Source organism: Cornus florida, unplaced genomic scaffold (assembly GCF_030987335.1).
Source record: "Cornus florida cultivar Cherokee Brave unplaced genomic scaffold, ASM3098733v1 CherokeeBrave_3.0.0_Hap2_Chr09, whole genome shotgun sequence".
Lineage (NCBI taxonomy): Eukaryota > Viridiplantae > Streptophyta > Magnoliopsida > Cornales > Cornaceae > Cornus > Cornus florida.
The window spans coordinates 93379171-93402471 of record NW_026775579.1 but is presented as its reverse complement, the minus strand read 5'-3'; the positions used below and the strand labels follow the sequence as shown (position 1 = coordinate 93402471).

The window sequence follows — 23301 nt, the reverse complement described above, 5'->3', positions numbered from 1 at the left end:
TGTCAATTTAGGTCGATATTCGCCTGAGTCTGTTATTGTGAACAATGAATGTGACAACTATTTTATTATTATTATTATTATTATTATGGAAATTGGAGCCATTGAGTTTATGAGATGATAATAATGGATACTTGGATTGCTCGGCCGCCCGGTCCCGTGCTTCATCTACGGTGAAAATTGCATAATTGGTGTTGAGGTTGGACCACATCACGTGATAAGTCCACTTGGTGGTGTAATCACTACCTTAGGATGCGATGAGAATATGATTAAATTGTTATTTTGTTCAGGTTATTGACACAAAATGAGGGTAGATTAATCTCACAAGTAACGACAAAAAAAAAAAAAATCTCAAAAGTTGTAAACAGCTTATGCACCATATTTGGCCACACTGCAAATGTTCAGTACCCTTTAATGTAGCAGTGTAGCACCGTTATAGTAATCTGAAACTTTTTCAGATACAACTTTGATAAAATAAATGATCCTCCCCATCAGATTCTTCATGCCTAGCCGGTTGGTAATAGAGACTATAGAGAGACATGTTACTTTTTTTTATAATAATTAATTTTTTTTTTTCCCAAGATTAAATATTTTTACCAGTATCCAAACTAACAACAATTTTTAGTTGGATAAGGCTAAGAAAAGCTCTCTGATAAGTTATAACAAAGAGCTAAGAATTGTGTGTTAATTAACAAAAGTTTAGAGGCGGCGTCAGAGTGGTGAAAGGTGAAGGCGTGGTGGTGGAAGCTAAAAATTTTGTTCTTATTTATTATTAAATAAAAATTATTATTACGGTTGAAAATTAAGAATTTTGTCACATAATATCTCCGGAAAAAAATATATATATAATAATTTTTAAAAAAATAAATGCAAAGCCCAACTACACCCACCCAATGTGGTGGGTTCAATAAAAATAATATCCGTGTAAAAAAAAAAAATAAATAAAGAAAAAAAAAAATATCTGGGTAATGAAAGCAAGTTCAAAAGGTTGACTGAATGAATTTATTCTCCCACACTATACAAGCGGCGGGCAGTTTTCCATTTATTTCCCTCACATTTTTTTAAGATACCGAATGTTTCCTTTGATATTTTTCTTTTCTTTTCCCCCAAACTCACCCCACACAGCTCAGGCGCTGCCTAAATCTCTCTCTCCAAAAGGCGTTCCAACTTCCAAGTTACCCGCTGCTCACATTGACGCTGCAACAGTCAATTCTCCTCTCTGACTCTTCTCAAAATATCAATGTCGGCGGTTCTGTTTCCCTCTTCTCAGGTACTATATTTATATGATGAATTTGGGATTTATACTGGAAATATTTATGTTATTTGAACTCTAGTTATTCAAAATTTCACGATTTTATTGCTAAACCCTAATTTTCTAGAGGATCTTCAGGTCTGGTTCCTGTTATGCGTATACTCTTGGTTGATTTTCCGCTACTATTTTGGTCGATTTATGCCTGTTTATATTCTGTTACAAGTTGCAATTTGTTGATTTTTTAGAGTTTGTGACAACAGCCATGAAATTGTAGTAATTGCTTGAAATTGAATAATTCTCATGTAGGTTGTGTTATTCAGTATTGGATTTGTTGGATGCAATTTATTGTTTCTCTTTTTTTTGGGTCAATTTTGAGCATAGTTTTTTGGTATTGTGAATTTGAGGGAGTTGGTTTTTGGCATGGAGTGTAGGTTTTATAATTTGAGCTGAATTTTTGGGTGATGGAAGAGCCAGGGCAGCTGAAACGGGCTCTGATAGATGCATCCGCAGGGGCAATCTCTGGTGGTATATCTCGGACTGTAACATCGCCCCTTGATGTTATTAAGATCAGATTCCAGGTCAGATTTTGATTATACTTCCATAAATAAGTCTTGGGTCCATTTTTTTCAAATGCAATTAGCTCTAAATTTCATTATATTTATTCATCTTCCAGCGCTAGTAAATCCCAATGCCCGTTTGCACGCATTTACTGCCTGCTAACCAGAAAATTGGAAGTATTGAGGCTCATTTGGATTTGTCGAACACTTATTCTGTAAAACCCATAAAGTGGACACTGATGGCTACTTTCATATGCTCAATGTGGTGTTGATTACTTTATTATACACATATTAAAAATTGCAATAATTGATAGCTACTTTCATCTGTTCAATGTGTTGTTGATTACTTTATTATAAATGGATTAAAAAAGTTTTGGGTGTTTCTTCCACGCGCACGCATTGAATAATTCTTCTTCTTGTGACCAAAGTAATTGTAAAAGTATGGCTACAAAGGAGTGAGAAAAAGAGAAACTCCTAATACACACACACACATACATATATATTTAATGTTTTTGAATTTGATAATTTCACTTACTGTCTTCCCATTGCCACAATTGTGCTAGAACAAGATTAGAATCGATATGTTTGCATGTATGTCGATAGTTTTGTGTTCATGTTAAAGGATGAACTTGAATAATATGACTTCATATTTTGCATTGTGGTTGGTATTATTGACTGTGTATGATCAGTCAATTTTTTAACACATGTTCTATAGAATCACTACCATATTACATACCTTCCTCGGCTTTTTACCTAAGATCAAGTGTAGTATCATTTCTTATCAGTTTAGTATCTGATATGGATCCTCTAGCTAGAGGCTGCACTCAAAGGACCTAAGGGTTGTGGTTGTAGACACAGTTGTGGTGTAATGGGCAAACTATACTTGTGAAAATTTCTTGACCTTGTACGCCATCAGATTGGCTGTCTTGGCCGAGTCTGATGTGATTACAATTGCCATAGTATTGGTAAGTATTGGACTGGAACATGGCTGATATAGAAAGACTCGGCTGAGTCTCGAAACCATGGTTGTGGGACCACTGACAATGGATTTGATATGAGTGCTTTTGCACGGTCATAGTGGCAAAATCTTTATGGCATCGTCTGTGATTTGTCACTTTCCACGTAGCTCACCAAACTGTAATCTCCTTGGAATCCTCCATTGTGACGTGTCAAGGTGTGAAGTGGAGAATGTCTGCCCATGTGGAGTGTTCATCTTGGATCCCAGGCCTTTAAATACATAATCTCAGATACTACTACTACTACTATAGCAACAACAACAATCACCAAGCCTTTTTCCCAACATTGTCTAAAGTACTTTGGTTTAAAATTCAACTTTAACATGTTGACAATTGGGAAGTATGAATGATCATAGACTGAGATTAATTGTCTCATCTGTATGAATTTTAGCTGGAAGAAGTTTGGCACCGTGATTGCATGCACCCTACAGTTTTTGCCCACTATCCCTCTTCATGTAAATGGTCAAACAACCAACCAAAATTCTGCCACATCCCATGGATTCAATAAAACAACCAAAATGCTTGGACCATGACAAGGCCCTATTATTAAAATGGTGAATGAGGACAATTTTCATTTCGTTTGACTGTCAACAAAAATAATCCATGAGAAGTAGTATTATTTGAATGTAAAATAGATGTTTGTTAGTTAACCCATATAATCTTAAACTTTCATTTAAAAATAGTTTTCCACATAGAAAACAAAGATTCACAACACTAGTGGTTTCTATTTTCAGAATTAGAAAATAAAATAAGTATGAAAGCTTGTCAATATAAGCAAGACCAAAAGAAAAGATATCAACCATGAAAAAATAAACATGGACCAGAATAAATAAACACAAGAGAAAAGAAGAAACTTGCTGCTATTATAGATTCTGGGTGGCTTGGTATTTGTCCTTAAACATTGGAGCTCTAACCCCCAACTGCATGGTTATGAATTAACAATCCTAACTTATTTTGAATTTGTGAGTCTTTCTTAATTTATCTATATTCCATTATAAAGAAGGAAAGTTTTCGGGATTAATTTTGAAAAGTGTAAGTAGTTTTGATCAAACAATGGTTTCTTAATTGTAAGGGCATCAAAATCTAGATTTCTATCTAGAAAAGTTTTAAATGAAAAAATAAACATGAGATTACTTCGGTAAGCTAAGGGTTGCTTTTATTTACATGTAGTTTTTCAAAAGTTAGTGCATAATTTTGAGATTCTAGGAAAATTCTAATACTGTCATCTCAATTCTTGTGCAGTTCTACTTTCAAGAGTTTGAAAACTTAAAATTCAACAACTTTCTGTAATTGACATTCCTATAGAAATAGCAAGTTACCAAGGGCATAAAAGAGTCTAAATGATTTTTTTACATGTCACATATTTTCACTGTTCACTGGTTTGATTATATATTATGATATGCAAAATTTTTTGGTCTTTTGACATTTGACAGCAATAGAATTGAACCCCTAATTCCATCATATCCTGTAATATGCTATGCGGGCATTTTTATCATCTACAACTGTTTTAACATTTGGAAGTTTTAAGTGTTTATCGACTTAAATCATTTTTTTAAGTGCATAAGTTCATTCCATTGTCCTCTCTCTACAATTATGTGCATTGACACAAGAACCTGGTTGCAGCTGGATAACTCCTGTTGGACTCAATTATCTATTGGTATTTCTGGGCAGGTTCAACTGGAACCAACTACTTCATGGGCTTTGCTACACAAGGATGTGTACGGAGCATCAAAATATACTGGAATGATACAGGCAACTAAGGACATCTTTAGAGAGGAAGGTTTACGGGTATGGATCACTCTCTTTATAGACTAAGAAATACATTTTCTTTTGTATAATGCATTTATTTACCTGTAAATATATGTTTGGCAATTTGATTCCACAGAACCTGGAAATGTACATTACCATCTTTGAGTGGTTGAACCACTGAGTCGTGGTGATTCTCTCCTAATCAACTAGTTTCATGGATCAACTCTAAACCAATGGGCTAAACATGGAATTTCTATTAGAAGGGAGGTTTTAACATGGAATATTTTGGTTCTGTGCCTTTCAAGCTTTGATGGATGGCCTAGTATTTCCAAACATATTTTATGCATCTCAAATTATACCTGAATGAAATATTTTCATTTGTTGTTCCAGAGTGGATTTGCTTACACGTCTACACATGTCATGTTTAGAATTTTATTCAATTTAATTTTTCATTGAAGGGTTTTTGGCGTGGTAATGTCCCAGCACTACTCATGGTTATGCCATATACTGCCATACAATTCACGGTGCTGCACAAATTGAAGACGTTTGCATCTGGTTCTTCCAAGGCAGGTTCGTTCTAGGATGCTATCAAAACTTTCATAGAGATGGTTAATTTTCCCTCTTTGGCAATGCTGTGTTATGCATAATTAGATTTTGCAACTTGCAATCTCTTATGACGTTCATAATTAATGCTGTATTCGTAATTAAAATTAACTTTCTTTTTCCTCAACTTTATGCAAATGTCAATAGAAGAAAGGCTACATGCTACTTTCAACTTCTCTCATTAACCGCTGATTTGATTAAATCACTAATAATTTTCACCTGAAATCATAAAGGTTGTGCCACCTCTGGCACCCTTCTAGTGTACTTGTCAAGAAGGTGGTCTTAAATGATATGCCCTTGACTTTTCTAGCTGCGGCTTTGATTTGTTTAGCTGCTTAACTTATTGTAGTTTAATTTTGGTTTTTTTCTATTCATCTTTAAAAGGTTCAAGGAGGTTATAAACTGACTGTTAGTTTCAGATTTTCTGATGTAATGCACTAGGCATCTTGTTCATTTTATCTTGTAACTATGATGTCTTGGAGGGGAATAGTTTTCTGTGGTTTTGTTACTGATCCGTAAAGTATGATGCAGACTGTTGGGATGTGCTCTTTCGGATGTGTCTTGGTCTATTTCAAGCCATGACTTGATTTCTGTTTTGCTGTGATGCAGAGGATCACATTCATTTGAGCCCTTACCTTTCTTATATCAGTGGGGCATTAGCAGGATGTGCAGCTACAGTTGGATCATATCCATTTGACCTCCTACGAACTATTTTAGCTTCACAGGGTGAGCCAAAGGTATAGCTTTTAAGTAAATGCATTAAGATAACCATATATCTTTTTCCAATAAATTTAATTTTGCGTTTTGAGTAATTAAACGTTGAAGAACCTCAACTCTGAATCCTTGTAGGTTATGAGTCTTATTTATATAAGGGGCCTTTTGTGGAGATTTTGTACCCTTCAAATATGATCTGTTAATTGCTACATGGATCACTCTAACTAGGCATTTGCATGGATATTTGCATAAATACATGCTTGCCTACATAGGTAGGCATCATATGCGTGAATTATATATTATGCATATACATATATGCAACAAATTTCTTAATTTCTTTTGCTTATGGACTAATTCTAGAATTCTCAGCTTTTGTCAATGTGATAAATATAAGGTGCACTTCATTTCTTTATTATCTTCTAGTAGTGATATCGCTTCTGAGGTTTTCTGGAGCATAATTTATTCAAAACTATGTGGTGCAAAAAAACGATCTGTTTTTACATAGATTTTGAACACTGTTAGTGAATCCTGCTAATTAGAGCTTTTGGAACTTTTTAATGGTTAGTATTACCTGGGATTTATGTTTACTTTGTTATTAGTGATTTAAGTTGTCGGTCTACTTGAGCAAACAAAAAAAATTTAGCCCATGGATAACTTTATTTTGTTTGTTGGCATTGCCTGTGCACAAAAAAGTAAGTTATTAGGGTCGCCAAAGCTGTTGTAGCATGGTAACTGAAGTGTTGTTATGACATCTAAAGGGTAGCTGGAATTAGGGTTCCAGTTCTTAATTAATACAGTATCTATTAAAAACTTTTTTCCTTAATTTAACAGTACATGTCAATCATCCAACACAACCAAGTATATCATAAAAAAGAAAAAAGAACCATAAAAATCAGTGAGCGAAATAAGACAGCTAGAAAAAAGAATGAAATAAAGACTTATTTGCTTTGCATTCTTGCACTTACTTACTTGCGAGGTATCTCCTAGGCATTTGTATTTGCCACTTATGGACTCTTAACCATCGCCACTGTTTCATACCCATTAGCCAAGAGGCCTTTCTCATTTATTTCATAATACTTTCCAAGGTTCACCATATACCCCCTCCCCCCTCTTCTTTGTTTTTTAAAAAATAATTTAAAAGCAATAAAACAATAAATGTATGTAGTTTGTTGGTGCATTGAATGTTAACACATCATGTGTTGATAGTTTTTATGCATTATCAGTTAGCTTATTAGACAACTATACCTAATTGTGGCTTTGATCCTTCTGGGATCCTTTTGGTGTTGGAAGCGCATGCATCTTAAATCCTGAGTTTGAAGCTAGTCTAGAAAGGGAAAATAGAAGCCTAAATCAGGTTATAGACATGACTTCTATTCCCAATTCATTCCATGAAAATTTTGACTGACTGAAAAATAGTTAGGTAGAATGAGACATGTAAAGGTATTGCGTTTTATCTGTCATCTGTCCATGCATATGATAGTTTTGAATTAACTGAGATTCATATTCACATTTAGGTGTATCCAAACATGAGATCTGCATTCCTTCATATCATCAGAACTCGTGGTTTCCAAGGGTTGTATTATGGGTTATCACCAACATTGGTTGAGATTATTCCTTATGCCGGCCTGCAGTTTGGAACTTATGATACATTCAAGCGTTGGACCATGGTAATGTTCTACTATTTAAAAGTCATTCTACATTATTTAATATGTATGGCTTTGATGATGTATATGATTTCAGTTCTATTAAAAATTGCCTTTCTTTTTAGGGTGAGAAAATAAGATTATTCTAACATCATTTGGTGAATCTAGGAAATTGATTTGTTGACGCAGCAGTATATTACAATTTACACATAATGTGCATGTAGGATATGCCATTTAATATTGCAAAACTAAGAGAAAGACAGACCTCGAAAAAGATTTGGGATGATTCAAGAAGAATCAGGCACTTGGTAATTTTAGAGGTTTCTGGATTTTTTTTTAATGAATATCCATTTTGTGTATTTCCATGCCCTCTCTGGGTCTGTATACTCAACTGATTCAGTGAAGTACCATAGCTGGTTCCTGAGTCTGCCTGATTCAGATTTGGTAAGATGCTGAATTAGACAAGCACGGGTCAAGGATTGAGGGGGGTCCTGGGAGTTTTTTCACCTTTGTGTGTGTGTGTGTGTGTGTGGTGTGTGTGGGGGGAGGCTAAATATATGCAGCTGACTGACTAAAAGTTTCTGATTTTCCTTTTTTCCTTTTTGCTTCATGTTTCAATGTGGGTAAATGTTCTTTAATGCTTCTACTCTGACGAGTTGATGACAATAGATTTTTGTTTCAGGCCCATAACAATTTACTTCATTTCTTGTAGGCCTGGAACCAGTTTAGATCTTCTAATATAAACGTAGCTGACAATACCCTTTCAAGCTTCCAGCTTTTTCTCTGCGGGTTAGCCGCTGGCACATGTGCTAAAGCTGTTTGTCACCCACTTGATGTGGTCAAGAAGAGGTTTCAGGTAGATTTCCAACCTTGTTGAACTGGGTGATTTATGTACTTAACACCGTTATTTTAATAAAATGTTCAAGTTTTGCTAGATTATCATGTATTTTTACTTTTAAACATCACTAGGTTATAGAACATCTGATCCAAGTTACCGTTGCTGTGTGACATCTGAAATGGGACACCCAAATGCGAAAATAATGGATTATATGGTATAAAACACTCCTCATAACAGTGGTTACTTGTTTGGTTCTGTGTAGGATGATTCTTTCTCCACTACTCTTGATGCATGATTGTTTGGAAACAGTTTACCTGGGCAGAGTTATACATACGTATAATTTCTAATGTGTATTTATCAAGATTTAAGCCTTTGACAGTTACTTGACTATTCGCCCTTTTTACTACTTTGTTATAGAATTTTGTGGTTGTAACGTGAATGAAAATAAGAGCTAATATGAAAGAAAAAGACACACATCTCTAAAGCTGCAAATGTTGCTTCCAAATTCAGCTCAGATATGTGAATGTTTCTGTTGCAGGTTGAAGGGCTACAGAGGGACCCAAAGTATGGAGCTCGAGTTGAGTATCATGCTTACAGAAATATGTATGATGCACTCCGCCGAATTTTACAAAAGGAAGGTTGGGCTGGCCTCTATAAGGGCATTGTCCCATCAATTGTGAAAGCGGCACCAGCAGGCGCTGTAACATTTGTTGCTTATGAATTCACATCGGACTGGTTAGAGACCCTATTGACTCGAAGCTGACCTGCTCCTTAACCCATTTTTGGTTTGTTCCTTGAAAGACCCTGTATAAGTAGAAAACAACGAGGCCGATTTATATTGTTTAATTTAGTCATTTTTTGTAGGCCATAGATTTGTATCATTGACACAAAATTTGGAGGTGGAAATTAAGGCTTATAAGAGAGTAGCTATTGCACTCAAACTTTGTGAATTATGAATTGTTCTTCCTTCATTTTACACTTGTGCTGGTTACTTGCATGGTGCTTGGCTTTTCGAGGGATGATATATGTCCTTGGAACGCATGATGTTCTCACCAAGGATTTAAGAGTTTAGTCGTCAAAAGAGAGGAACTGTTCTCGCCGGAGAGGGGTTTCAGATTTGAGAGTTGAGTCAGCATTCACCGGAGTTAATGGAGGATTTGAAGGATTATAGTTCTCACCGGAAGGGGCCCGTGAAATCCAGCGCCTAGTAATCGAACGGCAACTACCCAAGACCCATCTTCACTACATGTTACCCATCTTCGTAACTCTCTCTCTCTCTAGGAACCACTACAATATTGGGTTCAAGACTACTTGTTATTGGAGTTTAATATTGGGTTTATGCATTATTTGTGTTTTTAATGATTTTGAAAGATACTGGACTTTTGGGTCTATGGTTTTGGGTCTATGAATTTATATCCATATGGGTTTTATATACTACATTTTGTTTATATACATGTTATATGCTAATAATAAATGGCTGCAAAGGTGCTAACAAAAGGTCGCCGGAACAGTTGTCATTGGGTGGAGGTCGTCAGCGGTGGCGATGGTGGTGATTCAGGATATATAATATAGAGAGAGTGTGTAACTAATTTGAGTAACATATAAATTATTACTTTAAAAATTGTATATGCTTACCTGAAGTTAGAAATATTATCTTTGGTCGTCGGCCATGGTGGTGATTTGCAAGAAAGTGAATATTATATAGAGAGAGATGAGACGGATGAAGGATATTATGGGCATTTCACTTAATGAAGTACATGACATCAGCACAATTTGTTGGAGGTCAGATGGTTTTATTTTTAGGGTGCTGAGTAATTTTTCAAACCATAGAGGAGATTCCTATAATTATGGCAAACTATTATGGGACTTTGGTAAAAAAAAAAAGCCTTTATTATTATTATTATTATTAATTGGCAGGAAACACACACCCTACTCATACATCTACTTTGTCTCTTTGGGAACTCTAATGATCACCATCCACTATAGGAGGTAAATGAGATATTACGGGACCATAAAACCCTTATATTGTGTTCGGTAAGAAGGAAGGAAGATGTGTGGAGAGAAAATGGAAAGGAAGAAACAAACTTTCTTTGTTCGGTAGAAATGATACAAGAAAAGAAAGGAGAATAAGGATAACCCATCCTTCCTCCTTTACAAATTTTCATCGGTCCAAAATTGAGTAGAAGAAAGGAGAGAAGAGCGCGGTGCGCGCACGGGGCTTGGCCTTGGTGCCCCTTGGCTGCAACGACACCCATTTTTGTTTTGACCGTTTTCTTCCGACCGGATTTCGAATCAAGTGATTCTTGAGTCTATCGTCGTTAATTTTTCGCTATCTATCCAATGGTGTGCTCAGTAGCACCCATAACTTTCTAGAAATTACCATTTTCCCTTAAGGCTAAACTTGTTCGTTTTTAAAACGTCGCTTCCGCATTTTGTTTTCTTTTAAGTTCCGTGACTACATGGGAAGTCATGTTTGTGTCTTAGGGGTGACGTATATCTCTCAAGACTTTGTTCTCATGTGAAATGACCATTCTGCTCTTGTGGGCATACTTGGTTTATTTCACCTTTTCGCTTCCGCAATTGTTTTCTTTTAGTTCCGTGGCTTCATTGAAAGTCATCATGGCGTCTTAGAGATACCGATTATTCCCATAGACTTTATTTATTTATTTATTTATTATTTTATTATTTTTTATTTTTTCTACTTCCGCATTCCGAATCCGTTATTGGGTCAACTTTCAGGTTACATTGACATATTTGGGTTTGTGAAAATTCGGAACGTCACAGAGGTGGACTATTATAGAAGTTTTAAATTAAAGACTATCCTAACTTATATAAGTTTTAAATTATAGGACAACACTATCCCCTCTAAATTACAATATTATTTATAATATTGTATATAATGGTTAAAACAATTAAAACTTTCTGTTTTCCTTCTTTCTTAACTAACATAGTAAATTATGAATTTATGCTTTCCCTTCTATCCCATCGAACAAAAAGAAGTAAATGCACAATCTCTTCCTTAGAGATGAGACTCATCCATCCCTTCTTCTCTCACTTCCATCAAAATTTTATTTTATTTATTTATTATTATTATTTTTTCCTACCGAATAGAGCATTCGTAATTATGTTTAAATTTCGTCTTAACACAGTGAATCTAACCAACAATGACAGAAAAGTAAACACACCACACACAAAGAACACAAGAAACACAAAAATTTATAAGTGGTTCGGCAAAACTTAAGTAGTGAAGATCCGGCGAAAGTCTTCACTATGTATAAAATTGGAGATTACAAATTCCAGCCCCTCTTTTTTTGTACAGCTTTCAGTGTCTCTTAAGCACTTTAAACCTTAAGCTCCCTTAAATATTGGACTACAAAATAATATTAATTAGGGTTCACAACCCACAAGCATCCAATGAACCATCGGGTCGTAAATAAGCCATAATGCAACCCAAAACTAAATTCGGGCCACAACAACACACAATCTTTTGTTTTTGATTTCTCAGACTAAAAACAATGCTTTTAAAATTTGATTTCAAAAGCATTAAAAGTGCTTAAATGAAGTATTGTACTCTACACTTAGATGGATTGCTGTACATACATTTATTTTTAAACTTAGTGTTATTTATTTTTGTGTTTGTCCTTAAAAATCGACTACTTTATTAATTTGGAATATAATAAATGCGCATGAGATATTTCAACCAATTTAAATTTTCTTAGAGTAAGTAATTCACATGTCATTTTATTAGTATTTAAATAAATGCGTACACAAGTATAATATTATCTCTACCACATAGAATATTGCAATAGCGCTCCAATAGAGTTCTCATCTAGTCAATGCCACCATATTTTACTTTGCGAACATCTTTAATTTTGTATAACCCCTCTATTTCAAAAAAATTCTAAAATGTGTGAATCACGGCGAAGGTATGACGCACAATATATAATGGACATATAATTAAGTGTACATTTTCAACACCAACTTGTAAGTTTAATATTTATAAATCACACTCTATTTGTATATAGGCCATCTCATCTCTCTGCCTTATAATGAATTATAATTAATAATTAAGATTTATTCATTAGAACTCTTTGTCTAAAAATATATATTTATTAACTCTATACTATTCGAAATTCTTCGAATCTACTAATTCTTACAAACTCTTCAACGTCGAAGAATACTTCATTATTCTGCAACACTCCATATATTTTTTTTATTATATTTAATTAGTTAAAACAAAACCATAAAATCAATGCTCTTTAATTGTTTCAAGGCGTGGACCACCGTGCTTAGTTGGTGAAATAAGGACAATAGGGCACACCGACCCTTTTAAATTACATGCATAATTGCATAGCCATTTTTAATATTGCCAGTGGACCAAAAATCTGGTACCGTTTAAAAATATTGCTGATAAATTATGAGATTTTAACCATTAGCTAATGACAATAGTTTTATGTTATATTTTTTGTCTTTCAAAATAAAAAATTGAAAAATCAAGTTTTAACAATAATAATAATAATAATAATAAATTATAGACAAAAAGTGAAAAAATCAATTAGTTTCTTAATTACTATTAATTTATCTAACTCTATTTCCCCCTTTTTTTTTATCAACTGCAGTACAGTACTCGATATATAATTAATTTTTAGGTTTAGGTAGTGAAGATGTGTCTTAATATTAATCCTTAGATTTAGATTTGGAGAAAGCACTTAAATTTAGATTTGGAGAAAACACTTAAATTTAGATTTAGATTTGGAGAAAGCACTTAAATTTAGATTTGGAGAAAGCAAGAGAGAGATGATTATGGAGAGGATCTGTATCTGTTAGCTTAAAATTTATAGGGATAAATGTGTATTTTGATTTTATTAACTTAAACTCTCCCAAAACTACATCCTTTCAGTAAGGGTATTCTCGTCTTTTTATTTTTTCGATCAACTCAACTGCCGAAATGTCCTTAATTGCAACAAATTCATAGTTTAAGGATTTTTTTTTGTTAGCTCAAGAGTTTGTTACAATTGACCGATAATTCAGAAGGATTTTTTGCATTTAATCCTAAAATAAATAAGAAGGTCAAATCATAATCGTATGAGTCGTATGACCTTTACTTTGTCCAATAGCCCTAAGTAAGTGAGGATGGGATGACATGATATCGGAAACTTTATTAGCTGCAATCACAAGATGCGCAGATATATCAAGTTGAGTAATGATATAAAAATGGATGTGATGCAACTCCAATGAACAGAGTCCAACAAAGACACTCTGTCAACAACAACAATGGATAAGAATACTCTCTCATTTTTAGTGTTTATCTTAATAATTGTCACATTAGTCCGTACCAACGCCTAATTGACAATTATATCATTTTTTATCATATTATACCATTTTCCATCTCAAAAAAGAATTTCAAGAATGCAACACTACGCAATAACATTAAATAAATAAAGAATGCAACAACAATGTAGAAGTGACGTATTTTTTATAAATACCAACTCATGAAATGCACAAAACAGAACCAATAATTTGATAAATACCAACTCTTCGGAAAAAAAAAAAGTTTTTTCCATTCCACAGGAATTGTTGATTGCTCTCTATATGGGAATTCAAAACGAAATCAGTAACGATATATTGTATATCACTTTTCTTATTGAAGCTGAAGATTCGAAAGTGAAACAAGTAACAGTAACATCAGGTTTTATTGCCAACAAGATTGCAAGAATTCATGCCTTCTCTTTTGGCAATCACCGAAATTTTGATTCCCTGTGTTACAGAATACTAAAAGAGACTGCATCCACCAAAACCGGGCTATAATGGACTCACTTGTTAATGTAGCAGCATAGTCGTCGGATAAACTTGATCAGAATGAGAGCAACAGAAATGGCCACCTAAATGTTAATCAAGACAGTTGCCGTAACTTTCCCCAATCCAACCTCAGACCTCAGTAAAAGAACAGATAAATGTGATCAGACACTCCAAAGTGTTCACCAAAGAATAATCTTTTGTCCCATCAAATGATCTTTAACTAAAATTTGACAGGAGCAAAATTTCATCATCTTTTGTTTCCAATCATCAGAATGTCACAGCTGGCCGTGCTTTTAATTGACGAAATTAGCATCTAAGCAAGATGTCTATGTTACCCGTTTGTGTTTCAGTGACCAGCATTTAGAAGTGTAAAAGATATTGCTATGCCCTCTGAATATCATGGGTTGTTGAGGCTGCAAACAGAGATACAACAAGAGCTCTTTCACAGTTGTAACAAGACCATAGCGCTCCTGCTAGTGTACAGTAAAACCAATGCTGGTATAAGTCATATTCTTCCTCCACAAAAAAGTTTAGAGCTTATCATCTCACCAACTTAGAGGCCTGAAACTTGAGCCCTTCCCTCAGATAGATCCTGAAATTTGCTGATGATGTCGTCGTTATCATTACACACACCATTTTCAGACTCTCCTACCAATGATAACACACCATTTTCAGATTCTCCTACCTTAGAAGCTGCAGTAGCGATACCCAAATTATCGGCAATGCCTACCCCACTGCGTGCACGTCGAGATCTTGATGTCAAGTTCTCTCGTGGATTAGTCTTTTCCCTCTTCTGCCTCCGATTTATGGTTAAGAACCCACTTGCAAGAGCTTCCAACGCCCTTGCTGTTGGTGGCCGGACTCTCGTGCTCTGCCGCCGAGAGTTCATGTTAGACTGCTGCTCACAACTAGCCATACCCATTGAGGTTTTTAGTGCGTCAGAATCATCAGGCTTCTTGCTTGTCTGATCATCTTGTCCTTCTCTTGACTCCATCATGAAGATTTCACCAGTTTCAAAATCTGGTGTGACGTGAGGCAAATTCAGGTCAATCAGTGTCACGGATTGAGGTTTCTCATAAGGATGTTCCACATTAAAATTGGTTTCACTGCAATCAATAGGGCTGCCTTTAGATGAACTGGTTGATGACATTCTCTTCTGAGATGAACCCATCTCTGAGAAATTGGTCTCACTTGATTCTGGAGTGTCTGAGCAGCAACTCCGCTTCTCTTGCTCCAATCCGGTGCTGACCGAGAAACTGACCGTACCATGGTTTGTCTCTGCACGGCTACAAGCACTTAATCTCCGACGACGTTTTGTGACCGGGGCTAAATAATTTAAGCTCTCTTGTTTCAGCTTCCGACTTACGTTGCACTTTGCAGCCTTTCTTGGCTGCTTCTCTTCACACTTGTGGTCCTTGGAATTTTTCAAAGGTGCATTTGTAGATTCTGGACCATTAATTGGAACTTCTTGGTTTGAAGCACCAAATTCAAGATTTTTCCCATCAGAAAATATTCCCATATCAGATATAAACTTTGTGGGTTTGGAATTATTAGTCCCCTTTTGATCAAATGAGAAGGTATCACCATAGTCCGATTCGTCAGTTGACATCTCAGAAGTATCCCCATCACTTTCTTCAGAAGGAATTCTAGACGAGATCACTTTAGAAACACTGACAGGCAAAGGTCTTAATTCCCTTACCTTGAATGTTTTCCCATCAGCCAGGCTTGTATCCACTACAGTAAATTTCATGAGATCATCAATATTGCGATTTGGAGTTCGTGGCTGAAGATAACAATGACGCTGCCGATTAGACAAATCATCTTGTTCCAATTTTGTTTCAGTGGTCCAGACACATTCTTCCTTGTTTCTGTTGGCTTCATCTGCTTCATTGTCGAGCTCAAGGAGTCCTGGGTCTGAAGCAACTTTACTCAAGACATCACTAACAGAATCAAAATAGTGGTTTCCTTTCACTAGTCTCCTTCTTGAGAACTTTTTAACACCAGGCACTAGAAAGACCAAAGAATGCTTGGAACCAGCGGCATAGCCCTGGTTCTTAGGCTGCTCTGAGTGCCATCCTCTTGCTAGCAGACGGGGCCAAACTGCTTCCCAAAACAAATCATTTGATCGAGCTTTGCTCAACCGAAAATCTCCAGTTAGAAACTTGATAATTTCCCCAGGTGTAAGAGAAGAGCATGCTTTCCCAATTGGAATCTCTGGGCGTGCCGAGATGGCATGATTGGACTTGGGAGGCTCCATGGCGAAACCTGTGAGGTCTTGCTTTCCTTTACCAATTCCCACCGCCTCTACAATATTTTTCATCCCGACCATAGCTTTTAAAGTGGAGACATATTCTTCCAATGAAATTTTCCCCTCTCCAAATGTCTTAGAGACCTGCCAGTTGGATCAAAATTATAGGTGATTAGGGAATATGTTTCTGAGATACAGAACAAAAAAAACATTTAGCAGCACAATAATCCCTGAATCAATGGCCTCATTCTGAAATTCTGTAACAAATTAGTTGAAGGATTTTGCAGCAGCCTTCACATATAGGAACTCATGGAAACAGTAAATGATAGCAAAATATAAGAACTTTACAACTTGAAATATTGATAAGACTGGTCTAAGGACCACCAGTTTGAAAAGGATGGGCTAACAAAAAAATTGAATAAAATCAGAAACCATGCCAATCACAATATTTTTTTGACCAAAAGTAATTCTAATATTTTGTTCTCCAACAGAATATACACAGGATGCCCAGACTGGAACTGGCTGGCAAAATGATAAAATGAACCATGGAATGATCTGATGAGAGACAAAGTTAATCGACAAAAAGCAACACTGGCAGCAAAAACTCATTTCTCCAAACAATCAGCATTTTGTATACCCCTTTAATAATCTTGATGCATTCATTCCAAGATCTTGATGTATCTTTTTGAACCTAAACATGTAATTAATGAATTTAACATGCAACCAGAACCAGAAGAGGAATAATATGCATTCCTTTGCCCTATTCTAATGATCACAATCCATGTAATTCTTTGTGCTTCCAGATTTAGTTTAGAGTAAATATATATTTTCAGCGCCTCCTACTTGGTGTAGTGCACTACATGTTCCAGTGTGCATTACTATCTTTAAAATGTGACCCTAAATAGGTTCTTTCTCAATTTGAACTGATTTTCATTCTTCTTCAAAATCTCATCTGGAACTGGTTATGGTGCAATATCTATCTTGTTTCTTACTGGATTACATTTTCCCCTTAACATCATATCTCATCATCGCCATCCTTTCCTTGGTCCCTTTCGAATGGGATTGACCTCACAAATTCTCTACTTCCACTCTATCTATTACAAACCATGTCTTTATGTCTATATCTAACTAATCATGGATTATTAGATTTGGCTCAATGAAATAAGACACCGGCTTGGTTGGTAAAGTATTTTGATGTCATACTAGTCACCTGCATTCATGGTACTCTAATGAAAAAACCAAATCATACACATCACTTTTGCCCTATTAAACTTCTTTGTAATTCCTCCCTAACAGAATTTTGTTGTCTTTCTCATTTTTTTGGCAAATAATTAAATCTATTGGGTGAGGAACTGAATAAAACCTCCCTTACATAATGGAATTGTCTTATGTCATTTCCTAATCTGCCATTTACAGAAATCTTTAAAGGCTCATTTCCAATTCCACATCCAAAAGTCATTCTCATCCAGAAAAACCCTTAATCAAGCAAATCAAAATAATAAGTAGATTTGTTAATTTCTTACCGAAATGAAGCATCTAACAATAGTCATCATGTCGAGAAAAATGGTAACATTTACTCAATTCCATAGAAATGAGAGTTGATTAGAAGTAAATCATAACTACCAAGAAGCATACAGAGTAGCTGATGGCCTGATACTGCAGTAAACTTAAACTTGGGATGCAAGTTAGGCATTTAGGGAAAACATAGTGCAAGATTACTAAGGGATATCTTTGTTAGTGGCACCGTATAGAATAGAAAAAAGTAGTTTCATCTAGAGAAATATCATATTGGAAGTTTAGGTGCTCTTTCAAGAGTAATTACTTCAAAACAATATAAAAATCGAGTAGCAATATTAAAGAAATCTTGCAGCAACTCTCTGCTACTGATCAATTCATCTCCTACAGGAGCTCCTTGGAAAATCATCCCGCGATTATAAATGCCCCATTTAATACAAAGGGAATGGAGAATAAGTAGCAGAATGGAAAAATAGGTTTCTGGATTGCCAACCAAGTAGTTGAGAAAAGGCTTTGTTTAGAAGACCAAGCTTCTTTGATAATTAGAAAATATAAATAAAAGAAAATAAATATTAATTGCAGCTGTGTGAATATAAAACTTTTATCAAGATGAGAGTGGAAAAAATGAAATAAGAGAAATTTATGTAAACAAACACTTCTAACAAACAAATAAAAGAAGTAACAGTAATCAATGAGCATAGAACAAAGCAACATTCAAATGTTTCAGTGTATTTACATCCAAGGAGAAAATGAGATAAACTTCCAGTATCAATCAAATCCTGATAGCTTACTATTATTGCCTAAACTCTGCAAGAGAATTCAAATACATAGAACAGATACTGAAACAGCCTCATCAACCTGGTTAAATGATGAGCAACTAAAATCCAAGACATCAGACTAGTGTTAACACATACTTTCTTCAAGGGACGTTTCCCTTCAGTTGACTATTCCACTAATTAGTATACAAGACAAAACTTTAGAACAATTACAGAGAGTTTTTAACTATTACAGAAGTGGAGATAAGTGAAATAATTTAAATACTTTTCTTAGTTTACATTTTAAGAAACTGCTGAACAAATTCACAATACAAAGTATGCAACTCTTGCAAAGTTTATTAACAAACAAAACAAAATCAGAGAGAAAATATGCTATAAAGTATAGGGAAATCAAAATTTTAGTTCATCTGATTTTAAAATATAAAAAATAATAAAAATAAAAATTGATTAGGAGTGCATTTTCAGACGTGCACACATGCATAATAGTTTGATTCGATAAACAAATTATTCAAGTATCCTAATTTGATGAGCTCTAGAAGAACAAGAAGAATAAAGATATCTAGAGTACTTCATGAGTACCTCCAACAATGTATTTTGGCATCCTTCTGACAAATGGGGAAGCAAACGAGATAACAATTCCTGCTGCCTCAATCCAGTAAAAATCCTCTGCCCATATACACACCTTCTGCTTCTCATCTTCCGGCAGTCTGACCATCTACAGTATCCATCAGATCTATAAAACTTCCCATAATAGAATGACAGTACATCTCCCATCTTTTTACTCTCAATAAATTTCTTCACCTGAACAAGGTTCTTCCCAAAGATATATAAACCAAGGAGGAAACCAGCCTCTTCAATATCACTCCATGAATCACCCAAGGAACCAGGAACTAAACAGTAACCTGGACCTCTGCACTTCTGATGCATTTTGCTTCTCACTTCTTGTTCCAAAGCTAAGTATGTCGATTCTCCTACTCCTATCCCATAGTGCAATGCAATTCCCGAGGACTCAACTTTAAGTTTTGAATCTTCATCTTTTACATTGGTTTCGGTCTCACTCATGCTCTCAGATCTTAAGGATCCGTTTTTATTGGAATCGTCACTGGAATAACCAGACGATTTTACCATCTCACATTTCACGTTTTCAACTTCCATATTGATCCACATTATTGGCATAGGTAATCCCATTAGAAAGTCACGAGGAACAACAGAAATGATTTCTGCATCAGTTGGGTTCCTCATATAAGAAAGATATTCAGATTCTGTGATTAGTGATGGAACTTCAACTTGATATTGATCTCCAACTCGAGGAAACATCTCTGGATCTCCAAAGACATTGTATGCATCAGAGGCGACTGGAGAAAGTAACTGCTCAGCTGACGTGTCTTCAATACAATCCACATTGTGATTCAGTTGAACTAAATCCATCTGGCAAAGAAATCAAACAGAACTTTTCAATATGTAAACATGAATCAGTACAGTTTACAACTATTGTAGATCAAATAATTGCTCAAGCAAAATTAACCTAGCTGGAACCTTTGTGGCTTTGTGTGAATCTGCCAATTAATTAACACTAAACATTTGAATTTTAAAAAAGAAAGTACTCGGCAAAGGAATTGATGGTGCATGCATGGAACTGTTTACCACAGACATCTTGTTGCCAACAGGTGAATCAAGTTTGAAATTAAAAAATCAGGCAGCATATGAAGTCTAAAAGACTGTGTTTCATCTCATTAGCTTGAAGACGTCGCCAACAAGAAAGTAAACAAAGGACTTACAAAAACCTAAATTATAACAAACACTTCTAAAACAAGCACAAGGTAAAGATACAAGTAAGAAAAAGAAACATAATACTTCATTTGTCAAGAATTAAGTTTAAATTAATAGTACAGGTTTGGAAGCAAAAAATCTATTTGAATTGGGTGCTGGACAACTTAATTTTTTTTTGTTCCCATAAGAAGGTAGATTCAAATCAATAAACAATAAGTAATCAAGATACCGGGATAAGTAAAATGAAACCTCGGCAAGAGAGAGGTAAATAAAAATAAAATAAACACAACAGATTTAATAACCAAACTCTTCATTAAAATTACCCATAATTTAGAAAATATTCAGCAAAACATTTAGAAGAACAAAAAGACAAAGTATTGACGGAAACAAAGAAAAAGGGTTGGGGTAGGGGAAAAATAAATTTCCCAAACAATCGACGAAATGCTCAAAGCAGTACATTAAGAAAACCAAACACAAATATTGACATAATACCAACAAAAGAAGCTTGAAAATAACCAACATCTACAAGAAATACATACAAACAGAGCATTATCCACGAACCCATTAAAAATACCAATCTACAGATCCAATTTTGACATAGAACCAACCCCAGTTACAAAACTAAAACTTTAACATGAAAAATAAAAGAACCCAACGAGTACATTAATCTAACAATACCAAACTAAATATAATTCCTACCAAACAAACCACATTCAAATTTCAAACTCTTCCCAGAAAGAAACAAAATAATTGAATAAAAATAAACTAAAAACGAAGATAACACAAACCACCGTTCGTAGTAAGAATTTTAATGTGATCTCAGCAAATTAACTTATATAGACACTAAAAACCACATAAACACAGAGACAACTAGATTAAACCGTGCCACAAGCAAAGCAAAATATATATTGCATATATATAATAATATATATAAAACGAGACAGATAATTTACTAACCTCCATGGAAGCACCAGAACTTCAAAACCCACGTGGAGAATCGTACCTGAGGAAATGGGTCTACTCGGCTGAGTCGATTAACAAGTTATAGATGCAAAACAAACAAAACGTGAACATAAGAACAAGAACTTTATGTACGTATAGATATACAGATATATATACATATACATGTACTGATAAAAGGCTGTACCTGGTCTAAGAGAGTTGTGGTTTCATGGGCTACCAAGGTTGAATTCGTAGAAGAGTCAGAGGACGAGCCCAGGAGAGGAAAAACGAAAGACTCTCGCTAATCGCTTCTTAGAGAGAGAGAGAGATGCTATGTGGGTTTGAGGGAAAAGTATAAAAATACGAGTTTTAGAGAGAGAAAGTGAGAGAGAGAGGGGAGGGTGTGGTCCGTTTAAAGGACGGAAAAGGAAATTTGTACGCTCAGTGAAGGCGCGTGAGAGCACGCATTTGCATATATTAAACGTGGCACGTGAGATGCTTTGATGATAGAAAAGTAAAAAATGATCCAGTACATAACACTTGTGTGAACTTGAGGTACTAGTGATTTAAATCTGAACACGTCAAATTATTATTACATTATTACCCCTACTCCTTGTCCTTGTATTGAGTTGGCATTATGTTATTGGTTTATGCCTGAAGGTACAAAAGGTCTTAGCTTTTCTGTGTGGAATTACAAGCACTAAACGCGCGTCCAGAAAGCAACTCTTTTTTAATGACCGCATTACCCCTGAGGATTATTTTCTTATAAATATTGTTTCTAAAATTATCTTGGATCAAATATATTCTATATATATATATATATATATATATATATTATCGTATATATACACACATGTGCAGTGAGGAACGAAAACCCTCGAGTACTTTCCAAAACCAAAATCGGGTTCAATTTTACCATTTTCATGAAGTAATTCACGTTGGATTTGTATTGGGTGGTTCTAAAGTTCTAATTTTTAAAATGAGTTGGAAAATTTTCACATATATCTAGAACCATAGTTTGGAGAGTGAAAATATCTACCAATTTGACATCTAACAATGAAATAAATATAAAATACGCTTCATGCATCCATTCAATTTGGATAAAATTTATCTTTGGTGGACTGAGCATACCAAATACATTTTCATAGAATGCCCTTAACAGAAATAGGCTGGATCCTAATTAGATTTCATTTGAGGTCAAGTTTAAACTTTGAGTGGGACTAAAAACAGGTGCCAAAAGCTATTTCAGTTCATGTAGTTTAAGACGTTTAAAACAAGTTATTACAGAGCTCTTATTGACTAGCCCAAACAAGTCAACTCGAGTTCAATTGAACTATTAATAATGGTGAGATTATGTGAATCATGAAACTGAAACTAATGAGGGAAGGGAAGAACCCGAATCTTCTTCCATGCTTAACACAGTCGATGTACAAGGAAAAAAAAAGTGCAACGGGCGTCTTTGAATTGTTCATGTAAAACATGCACGGTGCGTGTATTATACACTCTGTAAAGAATGGTGGGCGCAGTCAAATTTTTCTCGATGGATACGAAAATCATTTCATATGGAATGGAATCTCAACATGAGATAAGATTCTACAGGAGAAAACACATTTTAAGCCTTAAATAAAGAAAAGATCAAGAGCACTCTTCTTGAATATTGTTAAACTCCTCGACTCCTCGTTTGCTTGCTTGAAATTTTATTTATAGGTTGTTTGTATACCTCATTTTAACACTTGTATCACTAATTCCTTCCTTTGTTGAGATCATGTGCACGAGTGTAACATACTTGCATCACAGTGTACTATAGTTATATAACAATGCTACGTAATTACAACGAGAATTTAATATATTTACATAGTTGTTGCATCCATAGAATTATGAC

General features: G+C 34.9%; 2 protein-coding genes and 1 pseudogene across 4 annotated transcripts; 2 read left to right on the top strand and 1 right to left on the bottom strand.

The window, feature by feature from the left end:
- Positions 1–1020: 1020 nt before the first annotated feature.
- On the top strand, positions 1021–9319 carry LOC132275275 (mitochondrial thiamine diphosphate carrier 2). The gene is made up of 8 exons (XM_059776735.1): positions 1021–1267; positions 1681–1827; positions 4494–4610; positions 5030–5141; positions 5784–5911; positions 7403–7555; positions 8244–8387; positions 8908–9319. Exons 2-8 carry the CDS (start codon positions 1711–1713, stop codon positions 9130–9132), a joined length of 996 nt encoding a protein of 331 aa, XP_059632718.1. The 5' UTR covers positions 1021–1267; positions 1681–1710; the 3' UTR covers positions 9133–9319.
- Positions 2539–2755, top strand: LOC132275492 (U2 spliceosomal RNA; annotated as a pseudogene).
- A 4593-nt stretch (positions 9320–13912) lies between the features above and the next one.
- LOC132275273 (uncharacterized) lies at positions 13913–21782 on the bottom strand. 3 transcript variants are annotated; one of them, XM_059776733.1, is made up of 4 exons: positions 21625–21782; positions 21435–21494; positions 19287–20135; positions 13913–16560 (listed from the first exon to the last, which is right to left on the bottom strand). In XM_059776733.1, the coding sequence occupies exons 2-4, from the start codon at positions 21438–21440 to the stop codon at positions 14722–14724; spliced, it is 2694 nt and encodes an 897-aa protein (XP_059632716.1). In that variant the 5' UTR covers positions 21441–21494; positions 21625–21782; the 3' UTR covers positions 13913–14721. The 3 variants fall into 3 exon arrangements, with proteins under 3 accessions (XP_059632716.1, XP_059632715.1, XP_059632717.1); XM_059776732.1 differs by having other exon boundaries at positions 21435–21502; positions 21625–21781; XM_059776734.1 differs by having other exon boundaries at positions 21435–21480; positions 21625–21781.
- Positions 21783–23301: the final 1519 nt, after the last annotated feature.